Source organism: Delphinus delphis, chromosome 7, assembly GCF_949987515.2.
Source record: "Delphinus delphis chromosome 7, mDelDel1.2, whole genome shotgun sequence".
NCBI lineage: Eukaryota > Metazoa > Chordata > Mammalia > Artiodactyla > Delphinidae > Delphinus > Delphinus delphis.
The window spans coordinates 19,266,574-19,286,099 of NC_082689.1; the positions used below are offsets into that span (position 1 = coordinate 19,266,574).

Sequence of the window (19,526 nt, forward strand, 5' to 3'; positions counted from 1 at the left end):
AGCTACTAAACACATCAAAAATGCATGATCATGGGATGTAGCACAGAGAGGAGATGGTAAATGTAAATGAAATTAGGAGAATTATGTTGGGCTCCTTGGTCTACCCTCCATGTCTTAATAGCATTTTGGAAAAAAAAAGAAAAAGACTGTGGAGAAAAAAGGCAAGGAATTTGTCAAAGAAAGAATGGGTGAAAATGATGGAAGTCCACATTGAAATGCCTCAACAAATGCCAAACAGCCAATATATTTTTTAAAAATCCACATTGTAGAAGATGATGGGTAAAGAAATTTTAAAAGCTAAGAGAAAGAAAAATATTGTCTATAAAAGGAAAACTGACATTAGCAACAATAGGAACAGAAGACACTGGAGTAATAATATCAAAGAATTCCATATCCAGCTAAATTTTAATTCAAGAATGCAGACAGAACTTCCCTGGTGGTCCAGTGGTTAAGACTCCTTGCTTCCAACAACTGAAGCCCACGTGCCTAGAGCCCATGCTCCACAACAAGAGAAGCCACCGCAATGAGAAGCCAGTGCACCACAACGAAGAGTAGCCCCCGCTCGCCACAACTAGAAAAAGCCTGCACGCAGCAACGAAGACTCAAGGCAGCCAAAAATAAAATAAGTAAATTAATTAATTAAAAAAAAAAAGACTCCGTGCTTCCAATGCAGGGGGCACAGTTTCGATCACTGGTCGGGGAAGTTCCGCATGCTGCACCGTGCAGCCAAAAAAAAAAGAAAAAAGAACGACATGTTTATTAAGTTCAAAAGATGAAAACAGGGCTTCCCTGGTGGCGCAGTGGTTAAGAGTCCACCTGCCGATGCAGGGGACACGGATTCGTGCCCTGGTCCGGGAGGATCCCACATGCCGCGGAGCGGCTGGGCCTGTAAGCCATGGCCGCTGAGCCTGCGCGTCCAGAGCCTGTGCTCCGCAACGGGAAAGGCCACAACAGTGAGAGGCCCGTGTACCGCCAAAAAAAAAAAAAGATGAAAACAACTTCTAAAAAATTGCTGGTTTTAGATATACAAAGACAGGATTTATTTAGCAAGAAGAAAACTGAACAAAAGGAGTAGAAGTAAGAAAAATCAGCGAGCAAAAAAAATGTTAAGCATATTTAAAAATTAAGTACCTTTAAAATTTATTCTTTTGTATAAGTAATAAGAGCATATGGTAGAAACTTCAAAAGTTTCAGGGTGCATACAGTGAAAAATAAATCTCTCCTAACTCTTACTTGTTCATTTTCTTTCAAGAGGCAACTATCGTTACTAATATCCTTCCGGGCTTATTCTATGCATCTAAATACATTTTGATAGTTTTTATAAAATGATAATGATAGAATTAAAAACGAAAAATTAATAAAATATTATACAATAAGAAGAAATAAAGGAGTGGAGAAAAGTACAGGGAAATTAAAACATTTTAAGTTCATTTTTTGTTTGAGAGGAGGCCACAGTTAACATAGACATATTAAAAAGTTAAAGGTGACTTCCACTTCTGGCCAAGATGGAATAACAGGGACCAGATTACCCTCCTTCATGAAACAACTAAGAACCTGGGCAAACTGTATGAAACAATGGATCTTGAGACATTGGACATGAGTCAGTGAAGGACAGGGATCCCTGAGAGATGGGAAACAAATTAAGCTTATGACTGCCTCAGCTTGCTTCCTAGTCAAAAGTTTCCAGGTTGCTACACAAGGAGGGGGAACCATGCAGAGCCAGCCCTGTGCTCTTCCTGAGTTGAAGAACTGGAGCTAGGAGTCCGGGGAGGCCAAGGGCAGCTAGAATTCACCGAGCAGAGTACCAGAGGGGAAAGCTGCACAGAGAAGGAATTGCAGAGGGTCCCCTTGAGTATTCATTTTGAGTGCTGAGCAGCATATGCAGGTGAGGAAACTAGTCAAGGCCAGGGAAAGAACCACCCAAAAGGATGTGAGGGAATAATACTTGGAGTATACATAAAGCCAGGCATAGTTCCTGTTCCTAATAGCAGCAATTTGAATGCCTAAGAAAGGTCTCGCCTCATAGTGAGGAAAAACTATCCCTAGACAAATTGCTGCTCTTTTCCCACATGACAAACCTTAAAAGCAAGATCGAAAAAGATCAAACTGTTTCCTGGTAACCTCAGCACATCCCAGAACAAAATTTGAGAATGTTTATAGAAATAAAAAATACACAGCACCCCACAAGATAAAATTCACAATGTCTGACATCCAAGAAAATATTACTAAGCTTACAAACAGGGAAAATATAACTCATAAGAAGAGAAAAATTAATAAATACTCAGAAATGACACATATGATAGAATTAGTAGACAAAGATTTTGAGTTATTAACTTAAATCAGTAATGACATTAAATATAAATACACTAAATATTTCAGTTAAAAAGAGAAAGACTGGATTTTAAAGGAAGAATAATAATCCATGTGCTGTTTAAAAGACAACTACAGTATAAAGATGGAGAAAGGTTGAAAGCAAAAGAATGAAAACAGATATACCTTTCATTGTCCACACTACAATATGTAGGAGTACATAGTAAGAAATAAAACTGATAGAAAGCTAATGGTAACTTTTAGGGTAGAGGAACGGGGTTGTGACTGGGAAGGGGTACTTGGAGGTTTTTGACATTAATGGTTGTTTACATATGTGTTTGCTTTATAAAAATATTGTTAAGCTCCACATTTGATTTTTAGTTAATAAACTTTTCTTTCTAGAGCAGTTTTAGGTTCACAGCAAAATTGAAAAGAAAGTGCAAAGTGTACCTAATACCCCCATCCTCCCTCACACACAAAACTTCCCTCAGTATCAACATCCTGTACCACAGTGTTACACATTTGATTTTTATATATTTTTCTGTATTCTATTTCACAATTTTTTTTTCTTGAGTAAAAAAAACAGACGCTGGCTAACAGATGGCCTAGGCAGACAATAAGTTGTTTGGGGACAATTGGTTTTTCCTTATAAAAAAGTAAATCCTAATTCCTGCTTTACAAGATGCAAAAAGTAAATGTCCAAACAGCTTGAAGAACTGAGTAGGAGGGAAAACAAGATTTTAAACTTTTAAAAGAAAATATAGGAAGACATTTCTCTGACCTTACATTACAGAATGATTCTTTTTTTAAAAAAAATTATTCATTTATTTTTGGCTGCAATGGGTCTTCGTTGCTGTGTGCTGGCTTTCTCTAGTTGCGGCGAGTGGGGGCTACTCTTAGTTGCGGTGTGCAGGCTTCTCATTGCGATGGCTTCTCTTGTTGCGGAGCATGGGCTTTAGGCATGCGGGCTTCAGTAGTTGTGGCAAGTGGGCTCAGTAGTTGTGGCTCGCAGGCTCACTAGTTGTGGTGCACGGGCTTAGTTGCTCCGCGGCATGTGGGATCTTCACAGACCAGGGCTCGAACTCATGTCCCCTGCATTGGAAGGCAGATTCTTATCCACTGCGCCACCAGGGACGTCCCTACAGAGTGAGTCTTAAAACAAGACACAGAAATTGAAACCATAAAGAAAAGATTGATATGTTCAACTTTGGTAGTAATCAGGAAAATATAAAACAAAATAACAATGAGATCATGTTTCACTCTTTAGAGTGATAATAATGTAATGGAGACCATGTAAAGAAAGGGAAATTCACTACTGATGGAAATATAAATTAGTACAGCCTTTTTGGAAAACAGTCACTATCTAGGAAAACTTTAAATGAAAATACTCCTACCATTTTCACTGCTAAGCATATAAATCAGAGTAAGTTCTCAAGGAGATTGGGTAAGAATATTTGTTGTCTAACAGTGGAAAAAGTTCACTGCCTAAATGTTTTCAAGACTAGGTAAACTAATGTATGATAGTCATTAAGTGGATAAAAGTGAATAAAGAAGTAAAACTATTTATGGCTTTTCTCAAGCCATTAACTTGCATTATTTTGATTATAGGTTATGTAGGTACAGTATTATGCCTTCAGCTCCCTATCAGCAGATTTGCTGATTTACATTTGTGAAATTTTCTCCCAGGTGATCATTATTACTGATATTTCCTCAAATTTAGGATTTTTTTCCCCTAGACCTTGACTTCTCTGAATCTACTAGGGGAAAAAAGTAACATTCAAAATTGTTATGCTTCTTCATTTTTTCTTTTTTATAGGACTAATATTACAAGCCAAACTCCCTCTGCCAAAAGAAGTTTGGGATTTCTTCCTCAGCCAGCTCCTCTTTCTGTTAAAAAACTGAGGTGTAACCAGGATTACACCGGCTGGAACAAACCAAGAGTGCCCCTTTCCTCTCACCAACAGCAGCAACTACAGGGGTAGGTAAATTCTTTTATTTTGCTTTCTTTTTATAAAGTGATTCAACTGAAGTATGTTTTACTTGGTATAAAAAAATGATTAAAGCAGTCATATTAATTTAGTTCTCAAATATTTGCTCACTTATTAAAGATTTATCACATCCATAAAATCCAGTCCATTATCTGGCCTCTGATTTTCAAACTTTGAAAAAATATATATGCATATATATATATATATATATAAATATTTGTCATAAAGCAGAAAGTGCATATTCTTAAGTCCCATACACGTCATCTCCTGAGATACTTCAACATTAATTTTATTTATATCCTTCCCAGCCCCTTCATGCTTATATTCTTATTAAACACCCAAAAATGAGACCATGGTATAATAACTATAATAATAATAGCAGCTTTATCTAAAGTGTTTGTTATGTGCCAGAGACTGTGCTAAGCATTTAAATGAATTTTCTTCTTTAAATCTTTGCAGTAGCTCTCTGAGCTAGACATATTAAAAAATCTGTTTTTATAGATGACGTAACTGAGCCTTAGAGAAGTTAATTAACTTACTTGAGGTGTTGTAGTACAGCAGTAGTAAATCTAGGCAGTTGGACTGCACTTGTATTTTTTTCCTTACAATTTTATTGAGATATAATTGATGTACAGCACTGTGTAAGTTTAAATTGTACAGCATAATGATTTGACTTACATACATCATGAAATGATTACCACAATAAGTTTAGTGAATATCCATCATCTTATATAGATATAAAACAAAAGAAAAATTATTTTTTTAATTGAAGTGTAGTTGATTTACAATGTTGTGTTAATTTCTGCTATACAGCAAAGTGATTCAGTTATACACATATATACACATTGTTTTTTTTAATATCTTTTCCATGATGGTTTATCATAGGCTATTTTTTTAAATTTATTTAATTTATTTATTTTTGGCTGTGTTGGGTCTTCGTTGCAGCACGTGGGCTTTCTCTAGTTGTGGTGAGTGGGGGGCTACTCTTCGTTGAGGTGCGCAGGCTTCTCATTGCAGTGGCTTTTCTTGATGTGGAGCATGGGCTCTAGGCGTGCGGGCTTCAGTAGTTGTGGCACACGGGTTCAGTAGTTGTGACTTGCGGGCTCTAGAGCGCAGGCTCAGTAGTTGTGGCGCACGGGCTTAGTTGCTCCATGGCATGTGGGATCTTCCCAGACCAGGGCTCGAACCCATGTCCCCTGCATTGGCAGGTGGATTCTTAATCACTGTGCCACCAGGGAAGCCCTATCATACTATCATAGGCTCTTGAATATAGTTATCTGTGCTATACAGTAGGACCTTGTTGTTTATCCATTCTATATATAATAGCTTACATCTGCTAACCCCAATCTCCCACTCTTTCCCTCCCCCCAGCCCCCTTTCTCTTGGCAACCAGCAGTCTTATCTATGTCTGTGGTTCTGTTTCTGTTTCATAGATAGGTTCATTTGTGTCATATTTTAGATTCCTCATATAAGTGATATCATATGGTATTTGTCTTTCTCTTTCTGACTTACTTCAGTTAGTATGGTAATACCTAGTTGCATCCATGTTGCTGCATATGGCATTATTTCATTCTTTTTTATGGCCGAGTAATATTCCATTGTGTATATATACCACATCTTCTTTATCCATTTATCTGTCGATGGACATTTTAGGTTGTTTCCATGTCTTGCCTGTTGTGAATAGTGCTGCTATGAACATAGGGGTTTATGTATCTTTTTGAATTATAGTTTTGTCTGGATATATGCCCAGGATTGGGATTGCTGGATCATATGGTAATTCTATTTTTACTTTTCTGAGGAACCTCCATACTGTTTTTCACAGTGGCTGCACCAATTTACATTCCCACCAACAGTGTAGGAGAGTTCCCTAGAAAAAATGTTTTTTCCTTTCTCAAGAATCCTTGAGAACGCTTAGGATTTACTCTCTTAACAACTCTCCTATATAACATATAGCAATGTTAATTATATTAATCATGTTGTACATTATATTCCTAGTAATTATTTATCTGATAACTGGAAGTTTGTACCTTTTCACCATATTCATCCAGGTCCCCCTTCCCCTACTCCCCACATCCAGTAACCACTGATCTGATCTTTTCTGTGAGTTTGTTTGTTTATTTATTTATTTTTGAAGTATAAGTGACCTACAACACTATGTTAGTACTGATGCACAACATAGTGATTCAATATTTCTGTACATTTCAAAATGATCACCATGTTCACTTGCATTCTTAATCACTATGCTATATTACTTCTCTGTTCCCTGATTTCTTTCTACCCCACATTAATTATGGGCATCCTCTTATGCTAGTACATAACCTTTAACCATGTTAGTGTGCATTTAGATTCCCCTTTTTTCCAATTATAATCCAGGCTAAAACAAACATTTATATACACATGTGTTTTTAATATTTGTTAGAACTTTTCTATAGGAAAAATTCTTGGAAATAGAATTGTTAAGACTACGAGAGGCACTTTGAAATTTTTGATTACTCTTACCACATTGCTTTCCCAAAACCTACCAGCTTTTTTGTTTTTAATCTCACTCAGATTACTGTTTTTCCCCAGCTTTCGGATTACCTTTTTACTTGAGTGACTGGTGTCTGCCAGTTTGGTTTATCCATAGTAGTTTATTTGCCTCATATTTTAGCAGAAAAAAACATAAAACTTGTAGTGAAAACATTTCACTTTCTTCTGTACTTACTGTTCTTCTCTGAGCCTCTTCTTTTTTGCTTTGTCTTCTAAAATGTTTACCATCCAGTTTAATTCTTAATTTCCTTTCTTCTTCATTCTAATTGTTCTGCCTCAAATTATTATCTTGCTGCTTCCTTACCAGACAACGTTTTTATATTAGTCTGTCCTATTTTGTGAACATTTTTCATCCATATCTTATTTCTATCTACTTTGATCTTACTTGGCCCATCTTCTTAGTGCCTCCTCCTATGTATTTTATAGCGTACTTTTGGTCTCTGTCATTCATATCCTTCTGAGTCCTTTGATATCCTTGAGTTACCCTTGGTGCTCCAGGCTCCCTCTCTACCTCCAGTGTTTCTTTAATTTCTGTATACTACCTGTACCCAACTTTCCTTTTTTCAGACTTCTTGCAGGAATTTGAGTGCAGTATTTCAAGTAAGCTAAATACCCAGGACTAAGGACTCCTTAAAAAACAAATAAATAAACAAAAATACCGAGTAGAAAACTGCCAAGTCTAGAGGATAATGGAGGCTACGTAATTCCAGTATTCCTCACAAATCCCCCACAAAACATAAAAAGTATGAGGAGTTCAAAGAAAAACACATATAACCTTTAGCATTCTAGGAAACAAAGAATACCATCACCTTTAAACTACTTTCTAGGTAGAGAAGCAAAGCAGATTCTAGCAGTGTTCCTGTTTCCCACTGCTTTAAGCCTGTGGGTGCTGAGAGCCAGGGACAAGAGGCTTAAGAGATTTCATGAAAAAAGAATATATAGGAGTAAAAGACTTAGATGAAGCACAGAAAAAAATCACTCTCAGAAAGAGAAATTCAAATACTAAGTTTCTAAATATTGAATATAGGTCTGGATCTTGGTTGTTTGCAGCACTGGTTACAGGGAAGAGTACTATTTAAAATGGACAGACTAGATAGTAAAAAAAAAAACTTAAAAAACAAGGGTTCTGAGCACTATAAAAAAGTACAAATACAGATATAACCACTTTTAAAAAAGCCTTTCTTAAAACCAAAAGAAATATTTCTAAAACACACCAAATAGATAAGTAAAATTATAACAACATGACAGAGTTGAGTCCAAATGTAAGAATTATTCCAGATTGAAGAAAACTAAAGAGACATGAAAACTAAATGCATTATGTTATCCTGGACTGAATCTTGTGCTTAGGGAGAAAAAAATGCTGTGAAGAAACATGGGGTCAATTGACAAAATTGGATTAAAGAAGGTATATTAGATAAGAGTATTATGTTAGCACTAAATTTTATAATGCTTGTAACTGTACTCTGGTTATATAAGAGAATGTTCTCGTTCTTTTGAAATAAACCCTGAAGTATTTAGAACTAAATGGGTATGATCTATGCAGCCTGTTCTCAGATGGTTCAGGAAAAAATATATAGAGAGAGGTGTTAAATGATAAAGCACAGAGTACAAAAGGGTTAACAATTGGTGAATCTAGGTAAAGAATATTATTCTGTGCAACTTTTCTGAAAGTTTGAGAATATTTCCAAGCAAAAGTTTTTTTTAAATATGTACTTTGGAATAATGTTTGGCGGTACCCATTAAGCATATATATATTCTGGGTAAGTCCCCAGTCCTTTTTAGCATTCATTTGAAAATGTGTAATTTTCCTTGAGATGAAACTAAGTTATATTAATGTTATACTGCATCAGTATCAACTGGGATCCTGTTAGAAGTGCACATTTTTTGCACCTTCCCTGTCCAGACCTACAGAATCAGAAACTCTGGAGTTGGGGCCCAGCAATATGTATTTTAACAAACCCTCCAGGTGATTCTGATGCATGCTACAGTGGAGAACCCCTGCTCAGATGAACATACTTCAGGAACTACTGTTGTCTTCAAAAGTACTATTTCTTTCATTTTCAGCTTCTCCAATTTGGGAAATACCTGCTATATGAATGCTATTTTACAGTCTCTGTTTTCACTCCAATCATTTGCAAATGACTTGCTCAAGCAAGGTATCCCATGGAAGAAAATTCCACTCAACGCACTCATCAGGTAACTGTTATGTACTTACTGAGTAACATTTTTACCTTATTTATTATAGAATAATGGAGTATTAGACACTTAAAATTTTATGTGCCATTGTTAGCAGTCCTTAAAATATAATACCATCCAGTGTTTTGTAAAACCTGCTAAACTTGTCTCTTTTACCAGGCGCTTTGCACACTTGCTTGTTAAAAAAGATATCTGTAATTCAGAGACGAAAAAAGATTTACTCAAGAAGGTTAAAAATGCCATTTCAGCTACAGCAGAGAGATTCTCTGGTTATATGCAGAATGTGAGTACTAATTGTTTTTATTTTTAAATTTTTTCCATTTCTTTTTTTTTTTATTTTTGGATTTTATTTATTTTTTTATACAGCAGGTTCTTATTAGTCATCCATTTTGTATACATCAGTGTATACATATCAATCCCAATCTCCCATTTCAGCACACCACCACCCCCTGCCACTTTCCCTCCTTGGTGTCCATACGTTTGTTCTCTACATCTGTGTCTCAATTTCTGCCCTGTAAACTGGTTCATTTGTACCATTTTTCTAGGTTCCACATATATGCGTTAACATACGATATTTGTTTTTCTCTTTCTGACTTCACTCTGTGTGACAGTCTGTAGGTCCATCCACATCTCTACAAATGACCCAATTTCATTCCTTTTTATGGCTGAGTAATATTCCATTGTATATATGTACCACATCTTCTTTATCCATTTGTCTGTCGAAGGGCATTTAGGTTGCTTCCATTACCTGGCTATTGTAAATAGTGCTGTGATGAACATTGGGGTGCTTGTGTCTTTTTCAATTATGGTTTTCTCTGGGTATATGCCCAGTGGTGGGATTGCTGGGTCATATGGTAATTCTAATTTTAGTTTTTTGAGGAACGTCCATACTGTTCTCCATAGTGGCTGTATCAATTTACATTCCCACCAACAGTGCAAGAGGGTTACCTTTTCTCCACACCCTCTCCAGCATTTGTTGTTTGTAGATTTTCTGATGCTGCCCATTCTAACTGGTGTGAGGTGGTACCTCATTGTAGTTTTGATTTGCATTTCTCTAATAATTAGGGATGTTGAGCAGCTTTTCATATGCTTCCTGGCCATCTTTATGTCTTCTTTGGAGAAATGTCTATTTAGGTCTTCTGCCCATTTTTGGATTGGGTTGTTTGTTTTTTTAATATTGAGCTGCATGAGCTGTTTATATATTTTGGAGGTTAATCCTTTGTCCGTTGATTCGTTGGCAAATATTTTCTCCCATTCTGAGGGTTGTCTTTTCGTCTTGTTTACAGTTTCCTTTGCTGTGCAAAAGCTTTGACGTTTCATTAGGTCCCATTTGTTTATTTTTGTTTTTATTTCCATTACTCTAGGAGGTGGATCAAAAAAGATGTTGCTGTGATTTATGGCAAAGAGTGTTCTTCCTATGTTTTCCTCTAAGAGTTTTATAGTGTCTGGTCTTAACATTTAGGTCTCTAATCCATTTTGAGTTTACTTTTGTGTATGGTGTTAGGGAGTGTTCTAATTTCATTCTTTTACATGTAGCTGTCCAGTTTTCCCAGCACCATTTATTGAAGAGACTGTCTTTTCTCCATTGTATATCCTTGCCTCCTTTGTCATAGATTAGTTGACCATAGGTGTGTGGGTTTATCTCTGGGCTTTCTATCTTGTTCCACTGATCTATATTTCTATTTTTGTGCCAGTACTATATTGTCTTGATTACTGTAGCTTTGTAGTATAGTCTGAAGTCAGGGAGTCTGATTCCTCCAGCTCCGTTTTTTTCCCTCAAGACTGCTTTGGCTATTTGGGGTCTTTTCTGTCTCCATACACATTTTAAATTTTTTGTTCTAGCTCCGTAAAAAATGCCATTGGTAATTTGATAGGGATTGCATTGAATCTGTAGATGGCTTTGGGTAGTATAGTCATTTTCACAATATTGATTCTTCTGACCTAAGAACATGGTATGTCTCTCCATCTGTTGGTATCAACTTTAATTTCTTTCATCAGTGTCTTATAGTTTTCTACATACAGGTCTTTTGTCTCCCTAGGTAGGTTTATTCCTAGGTATTTTATTCTTTTTGTTGCAATGGTAAATGAGAGTGTTTCCTTAATTTCTCTTTCAGATTTTTCATCATTAGTGTATAGGAATGAAAGAGATTTCTGTGCATTAATTTTGTATCCTGCAGCTTTCCCAAATTCACTGATTAGCTCTAGTAGTTTTCTGGTGGCATCTTTAGGATTCCCTATGTCTAGTATCATGTCATCTGCAAAGAGTGACAGTTTTACTTCTCCTTTTCCAATTTGTATTCCTTTTATTTCTTTTTCTTCTCTGATTGCCATGGCTAGGACTTCCAAAACTATGTTGAATAATAGTGGTGAGAGTGGACATCCTTCTGTTGTTCCTGATCTTAGAGGAAACGCTTTCAGTTTTTCACCATTGAGAATGATGTTTGGTATGGGTTTGTCATATATGGCCTTTATTATGTTGAGGTAGTTTCCCTCTATGCCCACTTTCTGGAGAGTTTTTATCATAAATGGGTGTTAAATTTTGTCAAAAGCTTTTCTGCATCTATTGAGATGATCATATGGTTTTTCTTCTTCAGTTTGTTAATATGGTGTATCACATTGATTGATTTGCGTATATTGAAGAATCCTTGCATCCCTGGGATAAATCCCATTTGATCATGGTATATAATCCTTTTAATGTGCTGTTGGCTTCTGTTTGCTAGTATTTTGTTGAGAATTTTTGCATCTATGTTCATCAGTGATACTGGTCTGCAATTTTCTTTTTTGGAGTATCTTTGTCTGGTTTTGGTATCAGGGTGATGGTGGGCTCATAGAATGAGTTTGGGAGTGTTACTTCCTCTGCAATATTTTGGAAGAGTTTGAGAAGGATGGGTGTTAGCTCTTCTCTAAATGTTTGATAGAATTCACCTGTGAAGCCATCTGGTCCTGGACTTTTATTTGTTGGAAGATTTTTAATCACAGTTTCAATTTCATTACTTGTGATTGGTCTGTTCATATTTTCTATTTCTTCCTGGTTCAGTCTTGGAAGGTTATACCTTTCTAAGAATTCGTCCATTTCTTCCAGGTTGTCCATTTTATTGGCATAGAGTTGCTTGTAGTAGTCTCTTAGGATGCTTTGTATTTCTGCGGTGTCTGTTGTAACTTCTCCTTTTTCATTTCTAATTTTATTGATTTGAGTCCTCTCCCTCTTTTTCTTGATGTGTCTGGCTAATGGTTTATCAATTTTGTTTATCTTCTCAAAGAACCAGCTTTTAGTTTTATTGATCTTTGCTATTGTTTTCTTTGTTTCTATTTCATTTATTTCTGCTCTGATCTTTATGATTTCTTTCCTTCTGCTAACTTTGGGTTTTGTTTGCTCTTCTTTCTCTAGTTCCTTTAGGTGTAAGGTTAGATTGTTTATTTGAGATTTTTCTTGTTTCTTGAGGTAGGCTTGTATAGCTATAAACTTCCCTCTTAGAACTGCTTTTGCCACATCCCATAGGTTTTGGATCGTCGTGTTTTCATTGTCATTTGTCTCTAGGTATTTTTTGATTTCCTCTTTGATTTTTTCAGTGATCTCTTGGTTATTTAGTAATGTATTGTTTAATCTCCATGTGTTTGTGTTTTTTACGTTTTTTTCCCTGTAATTGATTTCTAATCTCATAGCGTTGTGGTCAGAAAAGATGCTTGATATGATTTCAGTTTTCTTAAATTTACTGAGGCTTGATTTGTGACCCAAGATGTGATCTATCCTGGGGAATGTTCCATGCACACTTGAGAAGAAAGTGTAATCTGCTGTTTTTGATGGAATGTCCTATAAATATGAATTAAATCTATCTGGTCTATTGTGTCATTTAAAGCTTGTGGCCCTTATTAATTTTCTGTTTGGATGATCTGTCCATTGGTGTAAGTGAGGTGTTAAAACTCCCCCACTATTATTGTGTTACTGTTGATTTCCTCTTTTATAGCTGTTAGCAGTTGCCTTATGTATTGAGGTGCTCCTATGTTGGGTGCATATATATTTTTAATTGTTATATCTTCTTCTTGGATTGATCCCTTGATCATTACGTAGTGTCCTTCCTTGTCTCTTGTAACATTTATTTTAAAGTCTATTTTATCTGATATGAGTATTGCTACTCCAGCTTTCTTTTGATTTCCATTTGCATGGAATATCTTTTTCCACCCCCTCACTTTCAGTCTGTATGTGTCCCTAGGTCTGAAGTGGGTCTCGTGTAGACAGCATATATGTGCGTCTTGTTTTTGTATCCATTCAGTAAGCCTGTGTCTTTTGGTTGGAGCATTTAATCCATTCACGTTTAAGGTAATTATCGATATGTGTGTTCCTATTACCATTTTCTTAATTGTTTTGGGTTTGTTTTTGTAGGTCCTTTTCCTCTCTTGTATTTCCCACTTAGAGAAGTTCCTTTAGCATTTGTTGTAGAGCTCGTTTGGTGGTGCTGAATTCTCTTAGCATTTGCTTGTCTGTAAAGCTTTTGATTTCTCCATCAAATCTGAATGAGATCCTTGCTGGGTAGAGTAATCTTGGTTGTTGTTCTTCCCTTTCAACACTTTAAGTATATCATGCCACTGCCTTCTGGCTTGTAGAGTTTCTGCTGAGAAATCAACTGTTAACCTTATGGGAGTTCCCTTGTATGTTATTTGTCATTTTTCCCTTGCTGCTCTCAGTAATTTTTGTCTTAAATTTTTGCCAACTTGAGTACTATGTGTCTCGGTGTGTTTCTCCTTGGGTTTATCCTGTATGGGACTGTCTACACTTCCTGGACTTGGGTGGCTATTTCCTTTCCCATGTTAGGGAAGTTTTTGACTATAATCTCTTCAAATATTTTCTCATATCCTTTCTCTATCTCTTCTCCTTCTTGGACCCCTATAATGTGAATGTTGTTGCGTTTAATGTTGTCCCAGAGGTCTCTTAGGCTGTCTTCATTTCTTATCATTCTGTTTTCTTGATTCTGTTCTGCAGCAGTGAATTCTACCATTCTGTCTTCCAGGTCACTTATCCATTCTTCTGCCTCAGTTATTCTGCTATTGATCCCTTCTAGGGTATTTTTCATTTCACTTATTGTATTGTTCATCTGTTTGTTTGTTCTTTAATTCTTCTAGATCTTTGTTAAACATTTCTTGCATCTTCTCAATCTTTGCCTCCATTCTTTTTCTGAGGTCCTGGATCATCTTCACTGTCATTATTCTGAATTCTTTTTCTGGAAGGTTGCCTATCTCCACTTCATTTAGTTGTTTTTCTGGTGTTTTATCTTGTTCTTTCATCTGGTACATAGCCCTCTGCCTTTTCATCTTGTCTATGTTTCTGTGAATGTGGTTTTTGTTCCACAGGCTGCAGGATTGTAGTTCTTCTTGCTTCTGCTGTCTGTTCTCTGGTGGATGAAGCTATCTAAGAGGCTGGTCTAATTGATTTTAAACACCTTAGAGATAGGGAAAATTGAAATGATTTTAGCGTGTTACCCAGTTTTATTTTAAAATGAGATTTGTGTATGTGTGTTCATCACAGGTTGGAAAACCTGAGGACTTCTGGTAAGGTTCAGTATGACCCTTCTGTGTATTTTATCATATATTAGTAATATAGATGTGGTTTGCCACTGTAGGACCTTGGACTATTTTAGCTACAAAGGCTATTTTAGAAAAATCACTCTATTTTTAAAAAACAAATGAAGGAGTGATTCATTTATTAGTTATGCTAATCTAACTTAGGAATATAAAATATGTCGTTTGTCGTTTTGTTTTGTTTCCACAAAATATGTACCGCAAAATCATTAGAGTAAATCTGGCCTTTTTCCACACGTGTTTTTGACTTGCAAGTGCTTTACTCGTATAGATCACAGTGTTAATAAGCTATTGTTTTGACAAGAAATGTTTTGAATTTATTAAGGATATTATGCCTTCTTAGGACGCTCATGAATTTTTAAGTCAGTGCTTAGACCAGCTGAAAGAGGATATGGAAAAATTAAATAAAACCTGGAAGACTGAACCTGTTCCTGGAGAAGAAAATTCACCAGATATTTCAGCTACTAGAGTATACACTTGCCCTGTTATTAGTAATTTGGAGTTTGAAGTTCAGCACTCCATCATCTGTAAAGCGTAAGTAGTCTCTCAGAGAACTCTTTTCCCTTTTAATTCTTTACAGCAAGTGACTAAAACTCTTCTAGAAGGTTTTAATTCTTATCTTCATTCCTGTGTCATGAGTATAAATATCTTTGTTCAGTGTCTTTATCATCTATAAGAATGCTTGGTGGGGTGAGAACTAAAGTGAACTTAGTTTGTCAAATGCTTTAGTGCTGACTAAATGGTTAATTTTGCTCTGCCTTTTGAGTGTGTGTTACTATGTGTGTGGTTTTTTTCCTTTTAATCACTGTGTGGAAAATCAAGCTCTTCGAGAATACTTGTTCATCTTTTTTTTATTATTATTAATTAATTTATTAATTTTTGGTTGAGTTGGATCTTTGTTGCTGCTCGCAGGCTTTCTCTAGTTGCGGCGAGCAGAGACTGCTCTTCATCGTGGTGCACAGGTTTCTCACTGCGGTGGCTTCTCTTGTTGCGGAGCATGGGCTCTAGGCGTGCGGAATTCAGTAGTTGTGGCTCGCAGGCTCTAGAGCTCAGGCTCAGTAGTTGTGGCGCATGGGCTTAGTTGCTCTGCAGTGTGTGGGATCTTCCCGGGTCAGGGCTCGAACCCATGTCCCCAGCATTGGCAGGCAAATTCTTAACTACTCCACCACCAGGGAAGCCCTCATCTTTTTTTCCCTGAAAAAACTCCCTCCTATTAGTCGCTTATTTTGTTGAACCAAATTGTTTTTATAAAAAATGGGTTGTTTTTTTTTTTTACAAGATACATTAAAATGTGAATTATTTTTAATTTTTGCAATGCTTTTTAACCATGTTTACATTAACTATTGAGACATACCTTCTACATTTAATTAATTTCCATACTCATTATCAGAACTCTCTACCAGGTACTTGACATTAAAAGGTTCTATTTTGATTAATCTTCCAGTTATCAGTAGTACATCTCTGAATACATTTTTTTTCAGAGAGTGGAATTCTTCAGAGTCCACATATAAATGAGAATTAATTCTGTGGCTTTCACACATGACTTAATACAGAATTATTAAGTGAGACACAGCCTTCCCCCTCAACATACTACATATACTGTCCCATCATATCCTGTTACTCTGACACTTAGAAGAAGTCTGATTTTGTTGATAATCTTTTCCTTCCTGAAAATCTGTGATATTCTTAATTTTTGAAATTCAGAGTTTCACTAATTTACATCTAGGTATTGACCCTTTTTCATGCATTTTGCATTTAACATGATGGGGCTTTTTCATCTGAAGATTTGGGATTTTTTCAGCTCAGAAAAACTATTCTCTACACACTGCTTCTCTTCCATTTGTTCTGGAATTTTCTTTAGGAATACTCAACAGCCATATGATGGCTCTTCATTCTCTGTCTTTCATATTTATTTATTTTTCTTTTTTCTTTAATTTTTATTTATTTTTTGGCTGCATTGGGTCTTCATTGCTGTGCGCGGGCTTTCTCTAGTTGCAGTGAGCAGGAGCTACTCTTCTTGCACTGTGCGGGCTTCTCATTGCAGTGGCTTCTCTTGTTGCAGAGCTTGGGCTCTAGGTGCGCTGGCTTCAGTAGTTGTGGCACATGGGCTCAGTAGTTGTGGCTCGTGGGCTCTAGAGCACAGGCTGAGTAGTTGTGGCACACGGACTTAGTTGCCCCTGGCATGTAGGATCTTCCCGGACCAGGGATCGAACCCATGTCACCTGCATGGCAGGCAGATTCTTAACCACTGCACCACCAGGGAAGTCCCCTTTATTTATTTTTCTTAGGCTGCTCAAAATGATAGTGTTCACTGAGGTCTCTTCCAGCTATAACACTCTAGTATTTTTTACTAGAATTTTGAACATTCACATGGACACTACAGGACAGTAGTTTTGCATCATTAGTCTGTGACATTTTTTATCTTCATGGTTTCTTCAGTGTTTTTTTTCCCCCTAGTAGATAAATTTTTTTTTTTTTTTTTTGCGGTACGCGGGCCTCTCACTGTTGTGGTCTCTCCCGTTGCGGAGCACAGGCTCCAGACGTGCAGGCTCAGCGGCCATGGCTCACAGGCCCAGCCGCTCCATGGCATGTGGGATCTTCCCGGACCGCAGCACGAACCCGCATCCCCTGCATCGGCAGGTGGACTCTCAACCACTGCGCCACCAGGGAAGCCCGATAAATTATTTTTTAAAGAAAAGGTCTGGGTCTTAGAAATACAGTTCATTGTCTTGCAAAAGCTAGAGAGCCCACAGTATGATAGCCATCCCTCCGTTTCTTCTAATGCACTTTCCAAACAAAATTTGTTCAAGTCAGAGAGAGAAGCAGTTTGTCACTGTTAATATTTCATTTAACTGTGGGGTGTCAACTAAGTTTCTTTTGATAGGAAAATTTCTGTTGCCTGTGGTAGAAATGGCCACAGGCATCACAGGAAGAAAGAAAACTATGTCAAAGTGATGCCTGCTTCACTGAGCCAACAGCATCAGTCAGCCATTCCAGTTATGCAGCACCCAAATATTGGGTGTGCAGTTGAGGTGTGTGTACCAGTGCATGAAGTGACCTGGCTCACAGTGTGTAAGCATGAAGCTGAATGCCAGGCATCCAGACTGAACAGTGACCCAATAGTTGGCAAGTCCAGGAGGTAACAAGGTTCTCCGGGGCTGCAGCAGCAGTACAACTACCTCCTCGAAGGCCTTGCCTTAGTTGCTTTATTAGTCATTTTCTTTAAGACAACTCCTTAAAGATAAAATAGTTTCTGGCTGAAGGAAGATTCTGTACGCCTTATCCCTGAATTGTAATTTTCCATGTTTAGCCTCTGTCCCATCTGGCTGTAAGTTAGTTTGACCTGTTTGCCAAATGTACTTAATTTTTTTAAACTGTTATAGTTTAGATTGACTGGTTTTCGATGATTATAAGCCATTTCAATATATTAGTAATATATTCTTGAATATGAAGAATTTGTATGAATTCTCCATTTAAAGAACTTAAAACATCTAAAACTAAGTACTTAATAATCCCCCATAAAACCTCCTTCTGCAGTCTTCCCTATCTCAGTAATGACAGTTCAGTACTTAGAGTTTATCAGTACAGCAGTGTGGTATTTCTTAACTTTTCTTTTCTTTCTCTTGCACCCCTACATCCCATATGTCAGCAAATCCTTTGAGCTTTTCCTTAAAAATACAACCAGAATCTGACCTCTTTTTACTACCTCCACTGACACCGCTGTGGTCCAAACCACCATCATCTCTTGACTGGATTGTTGCAATACCTTCTGACTGATCACTGTGTTTCTGCCCTTGTCTCTCTGTAGTCTATTTTAAACACATTAGCCAAAGTGATCCATTTAAAATGGACATTAGTTCATGTCGGTCCTCTGCTCATAACCCTTAAAATAAAAGCTGAAATTCTTGCCATGATCTACAAAACTCCATAAGATTTGCCTTTCAGCAACCCCTCTCTCCCAGTTAACTCTCTTACTTCATCTCTTATCACTCTTTCCCCTTGCTCATTCTGTTCGAACCAAACTAGCTTTCTTGCTTTATTTGTTTGTTTTTATTTATTTATTTGTTTATTTATTTATTTATGGCTGCATTGGGTCTTCGTGGCTGCGCATGGGCTTTCTCTAGTTGCGGTGAGTGGGGGCTACTCTTCATTGTGGTGTGTGGGGCTTCTCATTGTGGTGGATTCTTGTTGAGTACAGGCTCTAGGCACACGGGCTTCAGTAGTTGTGGCTCGTGGGCTCTAGAGCGCAGCCTCAGTAGTTGTGGCACACGGGCTTAGTTGCTTCATGGCATGTGGGATCTTCCCAGACCAGGGGTCGAACCCGTGTCCTCTGCATTGGCAGACAGATTCCTTTTTTTCTTTTTTAAATTAACTTTTATTAGAGTATAGTTGATATACAGTGTTTTGTTAGTTTCTGTCATACAGCAAAGCGTATCAGTTATACATATACATACATCCACTCTCTTTTGATTCTATTCCCATATAGGTCATTACAGAGTATTGAGTAGAGTTCCCTGTGCTATATAGTAGGTTCTTACTAGTTATCTGTTTTATATAGTAGTGTGTATATGTAAATCCCAGTCTTCCAACTTATCCCCCCCACTTTTCCCCCTTGGTTACCATAAGTTTGTTTTCTGCATATGTGACTCTATTTCTGTTTTGTAAATAGCTTCATTTGTACCATATTTTTCAGATTCCACATATAAGCAATATCATATGATATTTGTCTTTTTCTGTCTGACTTATTTCACTCAATATGACAGTCTCTAGGTGCATCCATGTTGCTGCAAATGGCATTATTTCTTTCTTTTTTATGGCTGAGTAATATTCCATTGTATATATGTGCCACATCTTCTTTATCTGTGCTTCCGTCGATGGACATTTAGGTTCCTTCCATGTCCTGGCTATTGTAAATAGTGCTGGCAGACA

General features: G+C 37.0%; 1 protein-coding gene across 6 annotated transcripts in view; it reads left to right on the plus strand.

The window, feature by feature from the left end:
• USP37 (ubiquitin specific peptidase 37) overlaps nucleotides 1–19,526 on the plus strand; it is a 90,305-nt gene that overhangs the window by 33,206 nt on the left and 37,573 nt on the right. For all 6 annotated transcript variants that reach the window (XM_060016114.1, XM_060016115.1, XM_060016116.1 and 3 more), the window contains 4 exons: nucleotides 4,127–4,288; nucleotides 8,892–9,023; nucleotides 9,183–9,306; nucleotides 14,941–15,131. In XM_060016114.1, the coding sequence (XP_059872097.1) occupies nucleotides 4,127–4,288; nucleotides 8,892–9,023; nucleotides 9,183–9,306; nucleotides 14,941–15,131 (609 nt within the window). The remainder of the gene's footprint in view (nucleotides 1–4,126; nucleotides 4,289–8,891; nucleotides 9,024–9,182; nucleotides 9,307–14,940; nucleotides 15,132–19,526) is intronic.